This window comes from Euwallacea similis, chromosome 9 (genome assembly GCF_039881205.1).
Source record: "Euwallacea similis isolate ESF13 chromosome 9, ESF131.1, whole genome shotgun sequence".
Taxonomy (NCBI): domain Eukaryota; kingdom Metazoa; phylum Arthropoda; class Insecta; order Coleoptera; family Curculionidae; genus Euwallacea; species Euwallacea similis.
The window spans coordinates 4073558-4086611 of NC_089617.1; the positions used below are offsets into that span (position 1 = coordinate 4073558).

The following is a 13054-nucleotide window of genomic DNA, read 5'->3' on the forward strand; positions in this document are numbered from 1 at the left end:
AGAATAACTCTTAAAAATGTAGTAATCTCGCTTTAACTTGCCCTATCTTCATAAAGATGTTTCGAGCAATATTTCCCCCCAATCAAGTTTAATTTTCATACATTTTAAGTGCACATATAGATGCTTTATTTAGCCCAAAATGAAAATTCTAGAATATCAAGAATGCCACTGAAAAATGTATTAATTTCTCTTCAACGGTTATGAATATGTTGTCGATTTCTCTCTCTGCTCAGTTCTTCCCTTGAAACAGTCTAATCAAGCCCCAACTGTCTTCGAGTTTAAGTGTACGTATAAGTAGTTACAACAACCCAAAATGAAAATTCTACAATTTCTACATTGCGAGTTAAAAATGTCTTGATTTGACCAGATTTTCAATTAACTTTGTAACGTCAATATCTATCTCTAGTTTTTCGGTCCAAACATCTTAAGAATATTGCAAATATTGTGAATCACTAAGCGGGTACTATGGTACCACCACACTGCTCCGCCACTGCTGAAAAGTGCGGATACGCCTTATATTTCCGAAGAAGCTCTTGCAAACCATACGTTTAGTACCAGAACAGAACACACGTCCGGCAGGGGTCTTTGGACTGACCTCCGTCGATTGTGAGCCATTGCATACATTAACATCCAACATGTGCTGCTGGTACTACTTCGAAAACCGCAAGATTTTTTTGCCCGTTCGACGGCCGAGAAGCCCTTGAGGAATCGCCGATCGTTTGTATGATGGCATACGCTTTTTGGTCTTGTTTGAAAGCCTTTGCTTCTGAGGAAGATTGTCATCAGTGCAAATTCCTCAAAGTTTCCAAGGGGCCTTCTGAATTCGAGACATTGATGAACTCTCCACGAACCCCGAGGTCACGTTTGTTTCTCAGCTGCATTTCAGGTATCTTTTTCAGGTACTGTAGCCAAAGGAGTACATTAAAAGATTGTCTACTCGATTTGTAGACATACTCTACTTATTATAAAGCGGGAGTACTGAACAATTGTCCAATCAACTGGCAGAATGGACGTTCAGTCTTCGATCCGTCTTAATTATATGACCATGACGGACGGGAGACTGCACGGTTCCTCTCAGTTTTTTGACCAAGGAGCATTCAGGACTCCTGTCACCTTATTTAAAACGAAGTAGACTATGTCGACAAATGGCGTAAACAATGTATTTATTTGTTGAGCAAGTTTCTGCGAAGATGGCAACGGGTAATATTTAAAAAATGTACGTTTTTTTCTTCTGGTCTGTTCCGTGTCGTTTCTTCGGGACGTTTCTCGCGCTTCTCTGCATCGATCTCTGTCCCTGACAGTTGTGTGCGCCGAACAACAGTCGTGTCTCACTTGCAAGCCCAAACTAGTCGAAAACGAACAGTTATCCTAATGGCCCACCTGGGCATGCAGGAACACGGACCGCAACACAATGTGGCCATTCATTAACGCTTTTCCTTATTGACTTTTCTTACATTATAATGTGACCGGAAATGGAGTTATGTCCCTCTCTGTTGACGGCTCGAATGAATGCTCCATCACATTCGAATTATGGCATGACAATGGCTGCTAAATAGCGGTATTATTCCTGTGTTGTTCGGTTATTATTAATGATATGGGTGGATGTGATGGGAAGGCAAGGCTGGCCAAATGCAGAGAGCTACAACCTCGTTGTGGGCAAAAACCATCCAGTTATGTTGAAATCGATTCAACCGCAGAAGTGCGAAAGGGCGTGGAGGTACCTGTGTTGGTACCACCACCGATATTGAATTTCCTCATCGAGCTGCCAAAGTTGTTATTATTCTAAACACTCGTATCTGCATAATTCGCCGATATATCAATAATAACATCCCATCCTGCCCGGTTCTAATAGGTTATGGTATGCTCGTTTACTGTTAGGGCATGGGATGTATGCGTACCTACATGTGATTGGCGGTGGTACCGTTTCGAAGTTATTAAAGGAAAACTAGCAGGGGCCGTTAGGTCTCGTGACGAATTTTCAAACAAAATTGTGCAATGTGTAATAATATTATAATTTGACATGGAACAGTTATTTCTAAGTTCTCTTAATCGTTGACATAACTGGACGGCAGGAGGACCGAACGGGTCTTAGCTGATCACATGAGGCAGATCATGCAGTCCTCTCATGAAGCGAAGAATCGTTCAGTCCTTCTGCAGCTCTATTCCTGCCGAAATCTCAATTGAAACTGCTGGTAAATAAGCTAATTTTTTGATAATTGGTGAAATATCAATTCAGAAAGCTTCAATCGCTCCATAGCAGCTCTAGTCGTTCTGAAAGACCTAGAAAGTTCAGGAATTTTTTTTTAATTCGTAGAGCGTTCCGTCATTTCCTGCATTGCTTAAAAATCTATGGAAAATCTGGACCTTTTGAAAAATTGTGGTTTTCGAACGTCTTCCGATTGCTTCAAGCTGTTTGAAATGAGCTTGCGTTAAAAACGACGAAGAGTATCTCTACTGATTTTTCTTGGTACTTTCATCCTTAGTACCTTGATAGCTTGAAGGCAACGCTCCTTCACCGCCCCTGTTTGGTTTAGATACCTTGCTACAACCATCGATTCCAAAGATAACCATTAATAATACCTTAACGACGGTATATGGTGTTTATCTGTGGGGCCTTGGATGGTACTACGATAAGAGCACGCGCAGTACCGCGGCAAATTCGTATCGTTTTCACCTTCAGACGGAAAAAATGACGGCGTCGCAAATTAAAGATTGAGAGAGGAGATGCCTCGGAACAAAAGCCGTAAACGGGTACTGAAATATTACGTATTTGCATTAAAAATGGTAGGTTTGGCGGGCGATGGGTTTGCCCACATGGGTGAAGCGATTGAGCGGCTCCCAGCAAATTAAAATTTATAATAAATAATATCGTTTTTATGCGGGTACTATTTGCTCGGCTAGTCGGTGATGGTACCATGGTACACTTGTGGTTCAGTTGGGAATTGTTCTACTTTGTATAGAACGAGGTTCAGCTAAACCTCACCTGATGGCTATTAAATCGACAAGCGCAATTTTAAAAAAACATTTCAGAAAACTAAAGAAATGTCTTCGATTTTCTAAATATTTGTCAAATTGTGTAAATATTTTTGAAAATTGCAAACAGTGCTTGATATTTTTTCAATTTTTCTTAACGTTAAAAATAGGTTGAGCTAGTAGATACTGATGAGTTTTCGTCGCGCTTTTCAGAATTCAGCGAGTTAAAAGATTTCAAGAAATTGAACTTCTTTTATACAAAAAGTTTTTACGCCTTTCCCAAAATTAAACCAATTTTTTAGAATTTCAATAAATAACAAATTTCGCGAATTTTCTAGAAAAGCTTAAATGGAACCAATGTTCATGCATTTTTAAAATTTTCTTCATACTAAGAGATTTTCTGCACAGTTCCTGATTTTTTAAAATTCTACTGACTTTACAGAAATCTCTCTGTGGAAAGCTGTGATTTTTTTAGAATTTTTCCATCCAAAACTTTCTGAAAAGGAAAACTGAGTTTAAATCTCTTGATATGTAAGAATTTTTCTATTTGTTTCTCAGAATTTCAGAAATTGCAGTACTTTTCCAGTAATTCTTATTCTAGACAATTAGAAAAGATAACAAACACCGAAGGTAATCCGCCCCTTTTTATCCGACCAACGATGGAGCTGTCTCTACAACAAGTTCAAATGTTCATTTCTAAAATCGCCTAAAGCCGTCTATTGCGTCAAACATCGTACGCGCTGAAGCCTCTCCCACCAATGCACACGCAATAGCGCGCGCAGACACACAATAGGTTTAAATACTACGGGCGATCCAGTTACCGAATTAGTCATTATTGAGAAGAATAAGTGATTGTTTCATTCACAGCCGCATAACCTTTGATAATGTGCATCTCAGATGTGTACGAGACATCAGGAAAAAAGTTTAGAATATATTTTGATCGGCCATGAAACAGTTTTTACAGGCGGAGAAAAATAATATTTGAATTTCTTAATACTGAAGGATGTTATTCATGACTCTCAAACTTTTTGAATCCAATGAATTTGTGAAGTGAAAAAAATGGATTTAGTTTATTTACGTTAATCGTTCTGGTCCTAAGTAATTTTTACACTTTCTGAAAATCATATATATATTTTTTATTTTCTGAAAGATTTTCTACGCAAACCTCAGGATTTCAGGTATTTCACTAATTTTCTGAATTGAAAAATTGTGCATGAATTTTTTGTAACCTCTAGATATTGAAGGAGTTTCTACGAGTTTTTCATATTTTCTAAAAAATTCTATATTTTATGGAATTTTAAAAAGTTCCCAACATATAGGAATTCTCTACTTATATCTCAGAAAGGATTTTGGATATGTCCAAGAACTTTCCTGCGATTTCTCTGAATACTTGCAAACCCGCGAGAGTGTCCAGTTGTCCTTGTATGGATTTGTAGGGTTTTGCAAATTCCACAAAGAAACACGTTTTCATAAGTTTTAAAACACTGTATTTGACTTTTAAACTGATATGGACACCAAGTAGTATTTATTTAAATTAAACATACGAATTAAAAAAATAACATACAAAACTAAAACCTACAAATCACAAGTCTTAGATTATCGAAAAAAACTTAAGAAAACGAACCAGTCTACTTCCGCAATAAAACCATTAAAAATGATACAAATATGGAGAAAATAAACACACACGAAACCATAATAATAAGGAAAAAAACGTCTAAAAAGGGAAGAATATGACAGAAAGGACACTTTGGTATCGTTAAATTTACAAGAACTTTTAAGTACAATATTGTTTGTATAAAATGTAAATCTCCTTACACATTTTAATATATCATAATAATACAAAAATCCATTAATATAACAATTTTATAGCTTTTGCGTTTTATAACATGCATAAAATCCCATTAAATACAATAAGACAAGTCAATCATTTCCCGATTATTACTATAGAGAGTAAAGGCGATATGTGTCTTGAAAAATCTATTATGTAACGATTTTTTATATAATCGTTATGTATATACAAAGGCGGAAAGTGCGAAATTTGTTTGCACAGTCAAAGCGGACGACACAACCTTCACACCCCACCCCCATGTCCTGCACCCCCTGGAAGTAGACCTATCCGATGCTTACGCACTACACAAGAGAAAAAATCACAAAAATAGCTGGTACCACTTACAAATACAGGGTACCCCGGCTCTTATGTCCGCTTATGGAGTACTTCGAATGTTTTTTATACACTATGGCCGCTGGATCGATTATTTTTTTCGGTTTCTCGACGAGAGGCATCGAGATATCCGGATGTTCTCGAGTCTCCCAGACAAGGTTTGTCAGACTGCGCGGTCTGGATAATTTCCGAGAACGCTTTTCCGGCTGCTTCAACCCTGTTCCAGAATCCCCAGAAGCTCTTCCACCGGAGTTGCTGGAGTCCAAAGTACCGTCCAGCTCCATCGCCTGAAACCATAGACGCAATTGCTTTAAAACGCATCTAATCAAGTCATAATAAAGTAATAATTACTCGGCGAAAGCTCTATCGCATGTCAGGAAATAGGCTATCTATTATCTAGCGATCCATCTGTATTTTCTCTAATTTAATGGCAATTATACGGTTTCTAGTTAATTTTTTTCGCCCCAGACTGCATTATGCGTTTAATAGATGATTACAAGGTTTTTATAGACAATAACATCAGGTGAAATGTTTAGGTCACGTAAAGTCGTTATGAATGGAAGAGTCGATGAACGGCACGAAAACGCTTTGTCTAAGCCTTTTTCTTATGAATTATTCATGGTTTAACGAGATTTCCGGCTTAAAGTAGAAAATTTAACTTGTGGCGACATCTGGTGATAGACTAGAAGTCTTGAAATTACGGATAATCCGGCGCAGATGGCAGCATTGAAGCAACGAACTTGTGGTGACACCTACAGTTGACCTGATTCAAGTTAAAATCCTCGAAATTCAACGTGGGCGTAATAGATTTTTCAATATTTTTAGCAAGTAATTACGTTTTCTAAAATTTGGGATGTGATATCATAAAGACGGAAGCGTTCTACGTCCGAATCTCTAAAATAAATTAAACTGAAATTACCACAGGCGATTTCCTCACAATTATTCATTCCGTTCACCCCCCTTCCCTTCCGGCGAGTTAGAGTTCTCGCGAGGACAATGAGGACAAAGATTTGTTTACTTAAGAAAGAAATAACTCACCTGCAAATTATTCAGCGACTTGTACCGGATATTAAACAAGGGAGACCCACTTTTGGAAATGGGACTAGGCGGGGTCTCCTTCATGGGTGAAGCACTCTTCTGCCTCAACAGCCTACTCCTCTGCGAGTGTCCATTCTTCACATACAACTTCGGCAGCCCTGGTGGAGTTTTCTGATGCACCTGCACATGCGGCTTTGGCTGCGCCTCCTTCTCCCGTATGGTAGACGAGGCCGACTTCCTATTCCTCTTTTCCGCCTGCAGCTTCTTAGTTGGAATGGTCTCAATGGGTGGTGGTTCGGGTTTGAGATCTGGGTGCGAGGGAGTGGAACTGTGCGAGGTCAATGAGGGCGAGGGATCGGAGAAGGGCGACTTTATGTTCTTAGGTAAAGGGGCGAAGCCTCGGACGTAGTCGTAGATTTGGTCGATTTCCTCGTAGTCTTTACTGTAGACCGGAAGTCGGTTCTCGTCTTTGCGGTGGTGGGAGTGTTTAGTTCGATGGTTGGCCGAGTCAGAGGAGGCGCTGCGGCGCAAGAGGAACCCGTTTTTCAGCTCTGTAGGTTGGGTTGGCGACTGCTTTTTTGAGTCACCCAATTTACCGTCCAGCACCTGAAAGAAATAAAAAACCGGTGTAGATAGAATCACTAACACTCTGACAATAATCATATTCTCTCGAAACAAGCGTTCGAAAATTTCTATTGTCATAGTTGTCAGTTGTCAGATTACTCAGTGAAAGATGCGTTTGGAAATCTTAGACCCGGAGTGATTGTATTATGAAAGTCACTTATAAATTTGCATGAGTAAATGTGCGAAGTGAATTTAATTAACTCAATGCACGAAATTAATCACTACGTTTAAAACTCTTCTAGTCATTTCCATATATGCGTTATAACATTTTATCCAAAATATAGTTTTTAAGGCCGCAATGAAACCAACACTCCCCTGAAAAACTCTCTTGAGTTATGTTCTCGATGGGGAATATGACTGAAACATTTAGGCCCTTAAAGGGCTTTCAGCATTATTGCTATGGGACTTAGTGGTGGTTGAGTTTTTATTACTCCTCTGAGGGCATTAGGGGAATGAGGCTGATTGCGGTTGTTCCCGTTTCGGGAATAGAAAATGTCCTTGAGTTATCGATTTGCAGGAATAATCCTGAAAGTGGATTATATTTGCCGGTTAATAAATATTTGCTGGCCACTTCAATTAGAATTTGTACTGAGTTATCTGTTAATCACAACTCATTAAAGTATGACGCACCTCTTGCCAAATAGAAAGAGAAAAAAGTTTAACCATGATATTACTCTCTTTAATCAATAACCTAATTTACCTGTATTCGATCGGCCACCTCCGCGACCAAAACCATACACTTGTCCACTAATCTACTGAATTCCTGCATGGTCCTCAGGGATTCCTCATTTCGGGTTCGGAGTAACTTCAGAGGCGCAGCTAAGGGTAACGCTGTCACACTATGGGAATCTTTCTGAAGGGGGAGCGCGAACACGTGCTCCTCTTCAAATATTGATAATAACCTGCAACCAAAAAAACTTGTCTCGCATTTCATCCTGAGAAGAATTTTTTGGCTCCTCACCTAAGTTCTGGCACAAAATGACTTGGACTCTTGAGTCCCCTGGGGGCAGTGCCGTGCACGAGCCGCACAGTGAGGGGAAGCCTCTTGCTGAGCAAATTGCGGGCCGTGTGGACGCCACTGATGTTGTCCTCTCGGGCTAGGGCTGAGAACTTGCCTCGTTGCTCTAGACCCAGAAGAATAGTGTCACCACGCGTGTCAAGGCACTTCAGGTACCGCCCTGGAACGAAATAGACACAAGTTAAATTTGTTAAATAAGGATATAATGATCTCACAGCAACACACTTACACTCGATTCAGGGGAATTTCTGAACGTACTCTAGCAACACACTCACACCCGGTTGGGAATGATGAGGAAGGTTGTACCTGACAATACAGTTGCGACAATAAAATAATTTCTGAACGGGACCTTCCTTACCGGAAGTTCATTTAACATTATTTAAAGACGCTATAATATTGAAAGTCAGTGAAGTAGGCAGCTTTTATTCTTTGATAGGCTGGCATAATATAAATGCCTCTAATTAACATTTTTTTTTTCGGTTCGGAACCACATTCAGGTTGGTTCAGGTTAGATGCTGATGTTGAAAATTACGGATCTCAAAAAGAGCCTTAAACACGAGCCGAAATCCGAATTGTACTAATTTTCGAAGTGCCTTTTAAAATACGCTCCAGTGGCAGCTGGTTTGAATGAAATAAACTGAAATTGTCGGTTTTTATAGGAGCACAATGGGCTTTAAAAAGGTGTCAAAGTCAGTGGTGGAGACAGTCCCTTAATGTGTGAAAATGATGCAAATTTTAAGGTTCAGAAGGTGAAAAGAAAATCTGTTGCAAATCTCAAAATTACAATTAAGAGAAATTTGCTTTTAAACTTCATAGCCCAAACTTACGCGTACGTACGCGTGGCGAAGTCGAGAAAGTGAAAATTCTGAAAAATTAAGCAAAGTTTTGCAATTTTTGACGAATTTAAATCTGCTTTCTGGGGCGACGCACGCCACTGTTTTTAAACGAATCCAGTTTTACGTTTTACTGGTTACAGATAAAATTTGGTCTATTAAAATCATACTGCTATTAAATGGCGTAGATTATCTCGAGAGGTAGTTTCACATTTTTCATAAAAAATAGAAAACACGTGAAACCGAGAGATTTTTTAATCATTCGAAATTCCGCCGTGGTTTCATGACACATCGCACCTAGATCTGCATAATCAACGAATAAATCGAAACAAATGTACACCAAAGTATTCATAAACGCGCAAGTAGATCATATTCCATACTGATATAAGGCCTAATTGATAACTGACCCAGATAGCCTCGAAGAACCAGAGCTTTCCCATAAAGAGATTACCTTCTTTAGATGCCATACGGTAATAAGGTCGTTAGCAAAGGTCTAGGTTAATTGGCTGCGATTGATTTGTGTGTTGGTATCACTTAAAGCAGAAGAGTAGACTTGAAGTGCGAAAATTGGGCTTTAATTGAGACTAAGGAGCTGGATCTTCAGTCAAGGTTTATTGCCATTCTAGCATCGTTCACTGGTGATATTTTAAAAAAGCGGTGCTATTTATTGCTAACTAAAAGGCTAATTAAACGTCCTTGGTTACTCAATCAGCACATTAATTCCCCTTAAAACACAAGAAAACATACCGCTCTTCTTCTTAACCCAAAAACCCTCATAAGCCTTTTTATTGCGTTAAAGCTATAATTAACTTGGACTGCTTTTCAGTTTTATGGGACAGTAAACGTAGCCGTAATGTTCGGTTTTATGTGTCTCTAGTACAAGATTTTAGCCAATAGTTATTAGTTCTTTGTCAATAATAATTAATTGCTTTCCCTCGCCCAGAAAAGCGAATGACAAACATTTCTTAGTGCATGAAAGCTCTTTCATATTCAAGAGCGTTACTGTTAAACGGAAGCATTCAGTATGAAATATTATAGCTGGGAGTGGTGTCAGGTGTGTCCTCTGAAATTAAATGTTACCACCTATTGAGGTATCCATCATGGTCCGAGATTGAATCTGTGGAATAGTCTGTCTTTGTTCGATTTAACAGTACTTTGTTGTGCATTAAGGATGAGAATTACCTTTAAACCATTCACGCACTTTTTCCTTTATAAATGTTCAAATTCGGGGAAAGACGCTTTGACTTCCCTGCTTTAAGTCATTGATGCGCATGTGACAGTAGGTACTACCCACCATGCCATACGTAAACCTTTTCGCTTTATCTTATAGGTTATAAACACTATATTGTCCTGGATTTAACAGTACTTCTTGTCTGGTACTTCCATAAGATCAAATTAATTAATCTATTACGCGTTCCTCCTTATTCTCTAATGCAGAAATCCATCCAGTACATTACTGTTTTGAAAGAGAGAAGGTGAAACTTTCGACATTAATAAAGGATTGTTTGCTCTTCAAACAGATATAAAAAGCATTGATGTGAACGCGTTTCGAAGCTACAAAAAAATTGTGAAATCTATGAAATTGAGATAAGATCTTAGAGACACACCACTGGAAAAATTTAGAAAATGTAAATCTTGATAGGTTAAGAATTTTTTTAAAATTAAATTTCGGTTTTTATAGAGGACATCCATCGTCAGTGGCGGATACTTTCTAATTGTGCGGAAATAGCTGAAATTTTGAGGTTCAGAAAATGAATGAAACAGACCGATAAAGCAAAAATTCCCAAAAAATTAGCAGGGTTTGACGACATTGAATTTGTCTTCAGACACGATCTACACTAATAACTTTAGTACCATTTTGTAACTCAAATTTTACTGTATAAACCGTGGCGTTCGTATTTAAATTTTCGAATAAGGGGGACGTCCAAGAGGGGAGTCAGAGAAAGAAAGAATTCCCAAAAAATTAGTAAAAGTTTGATTTTTTTAAAAATTTGGAACTGCATTCTGTGACGAACTACAGTAATGATTTTGATTCCATTTTGAAGGTCAGCATTTCTTGCACAAACCTCAACTTTGCCGCAAATATAGAAATTTACCAGGCCGCACAAAGAAAATTTTAAGTAAAAATTCTTAGCACGTTTCCATCTCCTTAAAGACTGATTTTGAATTCACCATTGAAGCCTCAAATGTAGAGAATTTGTTCTTTCAATTTTTCTCACCATTTTTAATCTCTTCTTGAATTACCGATTTTTTCGAGAATTCCATTCTCCAAATTCTCTCTAAGTATGAATTGCTTGTTGGTCAATCAAAGTCAAGTCACCAGAACCAAACAAAAACATTAAGTAGTTTCTCGAATATTTAACATGCTTCACATGTGCGTGCAGGAATTTCGAAAAATTTGACTAGGGTACTGCGCAACAGTACTGTCAGATAGTTAATTAATAGCAGCAGGACAGTACCCAGTACCGCACGACGGCGATATGTAGATCATGAGCCATGCATAAGAACAATATCAGACAAGATCGTTACGTGGCCTAGTTTCCCGACACTGTCGGTACCATAAAGAAACGGTACTGCCGAGCACATATCGAATTTTATTTCCATCGCTACCGAGCGATGCAGAATGCAACAGCATAGATAATAATTGTCTCGGAACTGTAATGCCAAGGATAAGAACAGAAGAGAAAGTTGTTGTGGTACTAGTAGTACCATGAGTACTTACTACGGTGGTGACTTACCTTTGGACCCTTGCAAAACAGCCTCGCCGGTAGGGACTAGTATTTCTCCTGCAGGAATAGTGCGGGCCCCTTCGGGGGTCACGGTACCATCCGGTTCAGTCTTAGCCTGCACCCCGCGAATAGTTTCGCGCACCAAACAGCCCTCTTCAGGCTTCCGCCGAGCCAGCTCGGCTACACTCTCAATGCACCTCACTGCTCTACCCTCTTCGCTTAGCAGCTCAAAGTACCCCGGATAACTCTCGGGGATTACTAGCCTGTAACGAAAACTCTTAATGAACAATTACCTCTTAATATGTAAAGGCACCTACCTAGGTCCCACACAAACCAGTCGTCGCCCTTCTTTGATTTTGACAGCCTGCGCGATGATCTTTTGTCTCTTACCCACAGAGACTAGAAGAGCGGTGGATTGAAGGCCCGGGCTGGGCAGGGTAGGGACTCCTAGCCCGCCATATTGGCCCTTGATAATCTTCACCACTGCCGGCAGATGGTGCTTCGCGACGAACTCGCGCAAGTAGCTGCCCTCGTCGGCCCATCGCGCAGCCGCCACTGTAATCTGAGCGTCGGTGGCCGCCATGATGGCATCACTTGATCGTCATTTCTGGAAATAAAGATCACAATTAGTGGTGACATTCGGTAACAAATTAGAAAAGGAACACAGTTTGTGTGGGGATTTGAAAGGTACCCCCAGATTGACCACTATTATGCGCCTGTATTGCGAGCTATTAATGTCACTATTTTCCCAGTGAAAACTTCTATTGCCAGCTTTCCAGTTAGGACACATTTTTTAGTTGACATGCGTATTTGAGATGCAAAAAAATATTAATACTTCTTACTCCTTCAGAGTCAATTATTTGAAGGAGTAAAGACTTTTATCTACGCCACTGCATTTCTATTAATTCGATCCCATAAAAATCACGAAATCCGCAGATCTCATCATGTATATTTATGTAAAAATTGGCACTTCAATATCTTTCCGTGGTAGACCTTAGTGGTATTTTTCATCAGTAAAATTGGTACTTTGATTAAGAGTGAAACAAGGGCGTACCTCAGCCAGATATTCGGTTGTGACTTGTTTTATGAATTGAACAATAACCGATTTAGAATCAATTATAAATTCTGAGTGTTACGCCAGCGCTATTCCAGTAGACAAATTGGCATTTTCTTCAAGTCTGAACCTGTGGCTTGCAGTAACTGTAAGGTAGGCGGTAACTAAAACCCATGAAAAATTATGTTTTTTAAGTGCAAAGTTTTTTTTACTTATGAATGACGACTGCTACGCCGATGAAATTGGCCAGAATTGTAGATTTTACTGATGCGTTTAATGAGAAAAATTGGCACTGTAATTAGGATTCAAACAGTGGCGTCCCGTCGGAATATTCGTTTAAGATTTAGACGTGTGAATTAGGCTTAGAAATAAGAGCAGAGGTGAAAATTTACAACTGTTAAATCCTGAATGCCACACCAATAGAATTTACCACAATCGTAGATCTTAGTGCTGCGTCTTCTGGGAAAATTTGGCACTCATGCAAGTCTCAAACAAGGACGTGCGGCAGCTGTGGCTGTTGACCAGAAGAGTTGTGAACTAGAGCGAAGCTAAAAATTTGCAACTTTTGAATCCTGATCGATACGCCAATGAAATTCATCAGAATGGTAGGCCTTACCAATGCGC

The 13054-nt window shown here is 39.3% G+C and overlaps 1 protein-coding gene across 1 annotated transcript in view; it reads right to left on the reverse strand.

Annotated features, from left to right (window-relative positions):
- Positions 1 to 4466: 4466 nt before the first annotated feature.
- sano (serrano) overlaps positions 4467 to 13054 on the reverse strand; it is a 33499-nt gene continuing 24911 nt past the window's right edge. Inside the window, exons 2-7 of the mRNA XM_066393105.1 lie at positions 11694 to 11983; positions 11386 to 11639; positions 7758 to 7974; positions 7497 to 7698; positions 6173 to 6778; positions 4467 to 5421 (exon numbers count right to left, since the gene is read on the reverse strand). Coding sequence (XP_066249202.1) covers positions 5143 to 5421; positions 6173 to 6778; positions 7497 to 7698; positions 7758 to 7974; positions 11386 to 11639; positions 11694 to 11959 — 1824 coding nt within the window. The 5' untranslated portion in view covers positions 11960 to 11983 and the 3' untranslated portion in view covers positions 4467 to 5142. The remainder of the gene's footprint in view (positions 5422 to 6172; positions 6779 to 7496; positions 7699 to 7757; positions 7975 to 11385; positions 11640 to 11693; positions 11984 to 13054) is intronic.